Below are 10,247 nucleotides of genomic sequence, written 5' to 3'. Positions count from 1 at the left end.
TATATATATATATATATATATATATATCTTACATTGAAAAAAAAGAGTTTAGGAGTTTAAATTTAAAAAAAGTTTAAAAAAGAAATAAGTCTTTTAATGTTTTTTATTTATTTATATTTTTTAGTGGATCAACAAATCACTGTATAAGTGTATATAATACAATGGGTCAACATTTAAACACAATAAAATTTCATGAAGGATTTATGGCCACTCGTATTAGCCCTGTAAGTTGTTTGAGTTTTCATCCTTATCGTGTAATTCTAGCAGCTGGTTGTGTAGATAGTACTATTACAGCATATGCATCTGAACCACGCAGATGACTAACAGAAATGGAATTGTTGTAAAATTATCATTACAAATGCAAATCTATAGTACTTGATATTTTTAGCATTAAAAGTCAATAAAAAGAAATATTAAAAGCGTAATATTGAATATTTGAAAAAATCAGAAGATGAATTCTTATTTTTTATGTTTTTTTACTGCGTTTTTTCATATGTGAAAACGCTATTCTTTGGAATTAATTCATGTAGCGAAACTAATAGTTTATGTGATTATAAAACCTGTGAATAAATTAACCAAAGTCTTTAAAGACGACCAAAGAAAAGCTCGATAATACAAATTACATTACAGCAATGTAATATTTTAAAACGCAGTTGAAAGAAATTTGATATTCTTACAAATAATGATGCATAATATATGCAAATGTGATGCAACGAAAAAAAATTTGAATGCATGTATGAATGTGTTTAATATTTAATAAAGCTTATAATATTTATAAGGAAACAACTTTAATTATTGTGCCATTACAAAAATAGTTCCAATTAAGTTTATGTTTCGAATTTTCTAATCAATTAATGAAATATTTATTTTTCTTTATATATTATTAATTTTCTTAATTTTTTCTTTTATTTTTTTTACGAAACTTAGGAAATAATAATTAGGAAATTATTTTTTCTTAAAGAAATAATTTTAATTTTAAAACTGTATAAAATATCTATATATTTTTAGCTTTTTATGATAAAGTTATTAAAATTAAAACAAGAGCCAATATATTGGTTAAATAATTTAACCATATATTTTATATTTTATGATTAGTGCAATAAATTATTAAATTAATGATAACAAAAAATTAAAATAAATAACTTAAGATAGAAGGAAATATAATTAAATTAAATTAGAAATTAAATTAAATAGAATATTTTTTTATTAATACATCATTTTTTTAAAAATCTATCTTATATGCATATTTTTCTTTATGATTTCTTAAAATTTTTCGTTTGTAATTATAGAAAAAAAAAAGGAATTATTTTTGTAAATATATGAATTTATCAATAACATTTTTTGTTAAATTATTAATGATATATTTAATTATATATGAATTAAAACTTTTTAAGCTTCTTTTTCATAATTAAAAATCTTATCATGTTGTAACTTAAAAAATTTGTAAAGAAACACGTCTTTACTGATAAATTATTTAAAAATTTAAATAGATACATATGTAATGTAATTTTTATTTAATTAATTACCATTATATTATTTAGAAAGTGTTTTATGGTATAATTATATGTTGTATATGTGTATTTTATTATACACATAATCATTTATTGCTATTGTTATTAGCTATTATAATCACTTTAATCAAGTAATCAGATTTCATATATCTATGCATGAATATCAGTAGTTAAATTATATAAATAATAAAAGAAAAAGAAAAAGATATTAGATAACGAGTTCGTAAATAAAAGTGTATATACTTAGGCAATATTGAATAATGTTTAAAAAAAAATAATATGCATATAAATTTATTTCAAATTACAATAGTTTTGTTATTAATATTGATACTCAGAGGCACAATAAAAGATATAAATTGCTAAATTTTTTCTAAATACATAATAGATAAAAGATAAGAATCTCTAAAAATACACATGAGATGTTTCACAAGATGAATGCATATTAATATAAAAATATTCAAAAACTGATTATTTGATAAAGAACGATTTGTAAGAAATTTTAATTATAAAATATAAATTGAATCATAAAAAATCAATAATTTTGTTTTTAAACTCAAAAATCTTTTGTTGTGTATAAATACATATACAAATTTATATGTATATAAATATATACGTATACATAAAATTTAATATGCAAGTTAAGAATGTTTTTCTTATCTTTTTGAAGAAAAAGTATCTATTTCATTAGAGAATGTAAAATATAATTGATAAATTAATGTAGTAATTGTATTTTTTCGATACTAATATATATTTCTAATAAAATCAATTACTTTTATGATGAAATAACATTTTCGGACATTTTATGTAGCTATACTGGATTTGGAGAAAATTATAATAAAAATATAAAAAGTACTTAATTTACGTTCACTACTTCTTGAAGTAGTTATAAATAGATGTTCCTGTATATATTATTACACCATTATTGCTGTTGTTAATAATAATTATTGGAAATGTTAAATACAGGAACATCAAATAGAATAATTTAAGAAAAATGAATATGATGTACTATTTTGAATGTATCTATTATTTGCATTGTATGTGTGTATATGATTGCTTTATAATAAATATAATCATGTTATTTTAATGTAAGATTATAATTTATATTTAAATATCATGCTATAATCAATTTTAATGATCAATGTTACTTCGATTAAATATTTGTTTAAAATTATTTATATTCATATAAATTATTTATATTTAATTATTCATATAAATTATATATCTATTAATTTATAAAATAAAATATGTTTAAAATACCAACAGTGGTGAAATAAATAGTGTACTTTGGATTAGCAAAAATAAAATAAATTCATTCTTTTTTATATATTTTAAAATTTCTATGTAATGAAAATATATGCAATATAACATATTATTTTTAATAATGTAACCATACTTCTAAGTTCTATTTTTTAAATATTTTATTATTATTTTTTATATTTAGTATCTATAAAATATTGATACATAATAGTGTAATGGATGTAAAATTGTCTTATTTTAATATAACTTAATATATAACTTAATATAACTAATAAAAAATCAATACATATATCAATTTTTACATTTGTTTTGATCTTAAGATTATCTAAAAGATTGTCTTAAAATGCTTAATGAATATAATTAATATTTTATATATCTTATATAAAATATTTCTTTAATTTTTTAAATCATCATTAAAAATCATTATGAATAGTTTTTCTGTTTTCTATATTTAATGTTATTAATATATATCAGAAATATTTTTATTTTAACGACATTTACATTAATTTATATAATTCAATATATTAAAATAATTATAAAAATAATTAAAAATATGTAATATTTTTATTTTTTATATCATAAGCATATATTATATATATAAATTTTATAATCAAAATTTTTTTTGAAATATACATACTTCTAAACTTCATTTATTATAAAATTCAAATTAATTCTGTTATTAATTTTTGAAAAATTGTAAAATACTTTTACTTAATAAATGATTTATTTTGAATTTATGTTGTAAGTACCTATACTTATTTTAATAATGTATTTATTCAATATTTAAAGCACATTAATTAAATAACATTTTTTAAATATATTTTACCAAATTTTAATGTAAAAAATAGAAAAGAAATTTTATTATAGTTTTTTACAGATATTATTATTATCGAATTTAATTTCTTAATTAAGTAAATAAATTTAAAATAAATAAATAATAAAATAAAAGAATAATTTTGCACGAAGAATTAAAATAAAAAAATTACAAAAAAATTAATTATATTTTAATAAAAATGTGAAATTTATTGCAATATTAGTTGTAAATATATAAATAATTTACATTATGAATTTTATGCATATGTTATTTATTAGAACATATAGAGGAAAAGATACAAATATGAGATAGAAAAATACACGAAGATTGATTGAATACAACATTGATAGTTTTCATAATGATTATATTTTAAATATTATTATAATTAAAACGATCTCCTATAGCAATTATTGATAAATTCCTTTTATTTAATATATATTTTATGTTTCAATTACAATAAAAAGTTTCTATTCGCGTTTATGAAATTATTTTATGATTTTTAGAAAAAAAATGTATTTTTTCTAAAAATTTATTAAGTTATTAATTTATTTAAAAAGAAGAAAAGATAATTTATTATAATTACTCGTAATTTTAGTATATTAAGATTTAAAATAATTATATGTTTTATTATGATATATATAATAAAAGAAAGTGAAATGGCAAATTGATAAAAATATGAAATACTTGATTAAGCAATATAATTAAAATTTTAATTAAAAATAATTAAAAATCGAAGAAATTTTAAAAATAAATTATATAAATACGTTGACTAACATGCTTATACTAGTTGTGCTCATCAATTGTGTAGATACAGAAAGCACAATTTATATATACGATTATTATAAATCAAGATAAATTATTTGTTTCATTATGATTATTTTATTATATTTAATGTTATTTGCTTGTATATTAATAAAACTTTTTTATTAACATTTTAACATAATTTTATTCAATTTATTTCCCTTGATAACAGTTTCAAGGGAATTTTATTAGTAACCGATATTATTATTAATTATATTATTAATCCAATTTAGAAAAAATAAAAAAATTAAAAGTTTTATAAAATTCAAAATACTTATATTTGCAGCATTTTTAAATTTTTTTATGTTTTTTTTTATGTACTTTTTATTTGATTTTTATATTTATTAATATTTTGAAGCTTTCTATATCAGGAATAAGAAGAATATTCTATATATTCGTATTTTTTTCTTTAATTAATAATATTTAATAATTTATGATAATGCATTAATTATAGTCCATATATTTATTTGTATAATGTTTCACAAAACTATTATATAATATATAATAATTATTTTCATCTTTTATCATCATATAATTCATCAAAAATTATTTATATATTTTATAGTCATGCTTCTTAATTAATTTACTTTACTTAATTTTGTATATAATATATAAGTAAACGCTAACACATAAATAAATTTTTAATTTTAGATAAATCAATTATATTGGAAAATAATATTATTATTAATTTTAATAAATATTAGTAATTTATTATATCATTTTTATATTTATTTATATATTTTTAAAATTCAACATTCAATTGTTACAACAAATCGATTTATATATATATATATATATATATCTATTATATAATAGTAATATAATTAATGAATAATAATAATAATAACATAATTATTTTTGTGTAGTAATAATGATAAAAGTTTGACTTATAAAAATAAACAATTTGATACATTTTGATTTAAAATCAGATTATTTTAAATTCTAATTGCAGATGTAAAATAATATAATTAAATATATGTAATACATTAAAATTTATATATTTAGTTTATAAAGATTTCCATGATAAAACAAAAGAGACAATTTCACAGAATTTTCTGTGAATTTTCGAACAATGTAAATTCGATTGTAAATAATTTTATATTCTATTTATAAGAATAATTAGAATCTAGAAAATTAGAATATAGAAAATTAAAAATTAATAGAAACATAAATGAAATGTGATTGTTATTATAAATAATAATCGACGAATTGTATTTATATCTTTATATATAAATTATGTGTAATTAATCTTGCATACATATAATCATCATATACATATACATATATCATAAATATTTATCATAAAATTCTCAAGTATGATAAAAATGACTAATGATTAAATTTCTACTTTAATTATTAACTTCAATTTAAGAGTATATGCATTTCAACATCTATTACTTGAATAATTGATCCATTGATTAATTATTGAAATTCTTTCTGTAGTGATATTGATATTTTATATTAAACTTTTTTAAACATTTTTGAGTTATTTTTAATATTGTTTACGAAATCGAAATAATTGATATTAAAATCATAAAAATGACTATAAACTAATAATTATTAAAATAATAATCAATTTAAATTGGATTTGTATTTTTTTTTAGTTTCTTTTTTAAGTTTTCGATTAATTAATATGAATAATCATGATTGATAGACAATTATATATAGTTAATTATATATTCAATATTTAATCAATGTTTAATGTAAGTAAAATTAATCTCATTTGCCCTCATTGTTTTTATTTTTAATAGTATTATGAAAAATATTAAAATAATATTTTGATTTTTTTAATAATTAATTTTCTTTAATCAATATATAATTAACGAATATTTTAATCAATTTGATTAATTGAATCTTCGATATTTCAATGGTTAAATTCTTTTAATTGTAAATATTAATCAATTAATGAAAATAAAAATTTTAATCGATTAATGTTCAATTTTATTAATAAGTTTATTATGAATATGAATAATACTTAAATATCATATAACAAGTGATATAACAGGTAACTTTTTATGTAAATTAATATATTGGAAATAATGATATTACAAATCTACAAAAATTAACAGAAAAAAAATTAATTTAGAATAAAATAATTTGAATGTTTCACAATTGAATATTTCGTAATAACTTTTTTAAAATTTTTTTTAAGAATTCTTTTTTATTAATTACCAAATTGTTTAAATTCTTTAAATTATTTTAATATTCAATATTTAATGAAATTGTTTAATATTGATCTTGATGTCATTCTAAATATTTTAGATAAATTACTAAATTTTATAATATATAATTTTTTATATAAATTTTATATAAACTCTTCTGTGAATCTAATGAACTTGCGTTTTTATGTAGAATTTGAAATTCTATAGATTAAAGAATCAAATAATAATTTTAAAATTATATAGATTTCTATAAATCAAATGCGATTAAAAAAAGCGATTAATAATTAATATTTTCACTTTTAGAAACATTTTATCAATAATTGATTTCATATATTAATTCAATACGAAAATTCAAAAATTATTATATCCTATTTTATTATTAGAAATGTTTTTTTTTCGAATTCTTTTTATTTTTATTTTATTTTTTGTATATATTTTTTATAATATTATAATATAAAATATAATATATTATATTATTATAATTAATAATATTATTAATTTATAATTTCAGTTAAAATTATATTATAAAACTAACTCTAATATTTTGAATCAAGGATATAACAGTGAGTTAGATTTAAATTATATAATTTTATATTTCATTTTAATTTATATTATAGAAAATATTTTTAAAATTATAATACAATTGAAAAAGGAATGATTTCTGACATAAAAATGAATTGAAAATATATCTTTTTATTTCATTTTTTTATTTATATTTTATATAAACATACACAAATGACATTGATTAGCCAAAAGATTGAATAAAGATTGCGTCTAAGTGCACATGTATGCAATAAATAAGCCAATTTTCATATTTGATTTTTTTTTAAAAATGGATTATTATGAAAGTTTTAATATATTTTCGATTTATTTTATTTTTATGAAATTACTTTGTTTTCGATTGTATCATCAATTTCAAAAATNAGTACAATATGTGAATAATTAATTCTCTATAATGATACGTGATTTAAAATATATTTAAATATTTATATTCTTTCTTTTATTTTTTTATTATTATATCTTATTATTATATCTTATTAGTTTGTCATACTACTAATACTATATGATTTATTTATAATGATCATTAATTTTTATATTTTAAATATAATAATGATCGATTATTAGAACTTTTTCTTTTTATAAGAAAAAAAATTCTGTTTATAGTCTATATAATCTATATAATCTATATGTTAAAAAAATTAATTATTATTATTAACTTTTTATAAATCATATTATTTTACATATTATTATTGTCAAGTTTGTTTGAATCTTTCATTATAAAAGTTGAATTCTTCGAATAAAATAAAATTAAATTAAATTATTGTTTTATTTCATTTGCAATATAATAAATTTTATAATGAAGTGTCTGTGATTTCGATATGAAAAAGATTATTATTAAAAGTATAATTATTTTTATATTATAATAACGATATATATAAATATATGTTTTTGTGCGAATTTTAGTTAGATTAAATTAATTTAAATTAAATTACGATATGTGAATATAGGAAGAAATATTTGAAAATTAAAAACACTAATCATTATTATAACATTAATCATCATTGTAATAACTTCGGTGCAATTACAAACATAATTTAATTTGTTGCAAATATTATATCAGTTAAGGTAAACAGGACAAATGGTAAACAGAAATTTAAAAAGGCAAACATCCATCCAAGATATGTTTTTTTTAATTGAAAAAATAGATCTACAATTGCAGTTCATTTGCAATCAAATAATCAAGCAATTATTACAAATCATCAAAGAATAATATTCTTTTATGTAAATCTAATGAAATATAATAAAAAAAATTTGTTTTCTAATTCTTTGCACAAAATCACTAATATATATATATATTTTTTTATTAAGCTCTAACGAATGACATTTTGTTTATAAGAATCATTCATATATAATATATATAATGAAATCTATCCAAATTAAATTTATGTCTGTTGACCTAAATTAAGATTATTATTAAGTAGCTCGCGAAATAAATATCTAGAAGATGTGCGTTCAGTTATTTAATTTTCTCGATTTGCAATATAATAAATTTTATATGAAGTATTTCTGTGGTTTCGATATGAAAAACATTATAAAAGCATAATTATTTTTATATGTATGATAGAGCAAAAGAAAGTAAGCTAGTAAAATTTATGCTTCCTTTAAACAATATTTATTTTTACCTCCATATTTTTTCTGTAATCTTATCTTCTTTCACTTTATAGAATATTCTGACTATACCTGTATATATTATGACTATTATATATATTAGTATTGTTACAGATAAAAATAGTTTGGGATAATGACCTTATTTTATGAGTTTTGGAATTCTGTAATTTTTGAAAATTTTCTAAATTTTTCAAAATCAAAAACAATGTGATTTCCATTTTTCAAATTCTCAGACTTTAGTCGAGCAATTAATATATCTTAAAATAATTCAATTAATAATTATATCAAAACAATATTATAATTTCCTTTTATATCAAATATTATGAATATGTAGATATCATAATAGATTATATATGGAACAATTTTTTTATGGAATATCATTTTTAAAAGAAATGAAATTAATCCTTAAAATATTAATATTATTTTCTTTTTTTTTAATATTTGTTATAATTTCGTAATAAAGTAAATTTCAATAAAATAATAAATTTCATAAAATAGAACAAAATTTTGAATTATAAAATAATTTTAATATTCTATTTTAATTTGTTATAAAAAATATTTTTATAATAAAATAAATAATTAAAAAAAAAATAATTAAAATTTAAGAATTCAAAGAGATTTTTTGTTAAAAATAAATTGTTCCTTTGCATAATCCTTATACTTACGTTATACTTACATATATACAAATTTTTATTAAAATCAAATTTTTAAGATTGATGAATTTTCTTGTAAGATAGAATATATATTTGTGATTAAATATAACTATTTTTTTGTTTGAATTGATATTAGAATGCAGAATTTTAGATTAAATTAAGAATATTAAATTGAAATGATTGAATAGAAAAATAAAAATAGTAAATTTCTTTGTAATATTGATAAAAATGGTGATAATTAATATTATAAATTAATTGTAATAATAAATAAATTAGTTTTTAACTTTTTAATAAAAATTTTTGCAAGAATCTATAATCAAGTGACCCATCCTTGAGAAGGTATGAAATCATTTTTTTTTAAACAAATGAAGCAAATTAAATCGTATCAAATAAATTGAATATACGGTTTTGTAGATAAATCTTTAGAAAAAAATCATTAAATAATGAGTGAAAAATTAATAAATGATAATTTTATTTCTTGAAACATAGACATTGTTTTTTAAATTCTTTCATTTAGTACATTCAATACATTATAGAGATTATTATAAAAAATTTAATTAAATTTTAAATTGTAAAAAAATGAATAAAAATGGATATAATTTTAATAAGTAATTTGGCAATGAATTTAATTAAGAAATAAGTAATAGAAAAAATTTATTAAGATATAATGAAGGGGTAAGAAAAAAAGAGTAAAGAAAAAAAAATTAGAAAATCTAAAATTTAAAAATATATCTTACTTATATATATATATAAAAAACAGAAATTCATTAATTTCTTAAGAATAATAGACTTTAATTTTTAAAAAATAAAATTGTAACATAAAATAACATGATATAATATATAGCAGACTTTTATGTTTCGATTTTTAATTTCAATGAAA

The 10,247-nt window shown here is 16.1% G+C and overlaps 1 protein-coding gene across 4 annotated transcripts in view; it reads left to right on the top strand.

Moving 5' to 3' along the window:
• The window catches only part of LOC102676939 (regulatory-associated protein of mTOR), a 7,822-nt gene extending 7,044 nt beyond the window's left edge, over positions 1–778 (top strand). For all 4 annotated transcript variants that reach the window (XM_031514439.1, XM_006624195.2, XM_006624196.2 and 1 more), the window contains one exon: positions 125–778. In XM_031514439.1, the coding sequence (XP_031370299.1) occupies positions 125–320 (196 nt within the window). In that variant the 3' untranslated portion in view covers positions 321–778. The remainder of the gene's footprint in view (positions 1–124) is intronic.
• The last annotated feature ends 9,469 nt before the right edge of the window (positions 779–10,247 follow it).

The sequence above is a fragment of the Apis dorsata genome, unplaced genomic scaffold, assembly GCF_000469605.1.
Source record: "Apis dorsata unplaced genomic scaffold, Apis dorsata 1.3 scaffold_997, whole genome shotgun sequence".
NCBI lineage: Eukaryota > Metazoa > Arthropoda > Insecta > Hymenoptera > Apidae > Apis > Apis dorsata.
The sequence above is the reverse complement of the archived record's forward strand: the minus strand, read 5'-3'. Positions and strand labels throughout refer to the sequence as shown.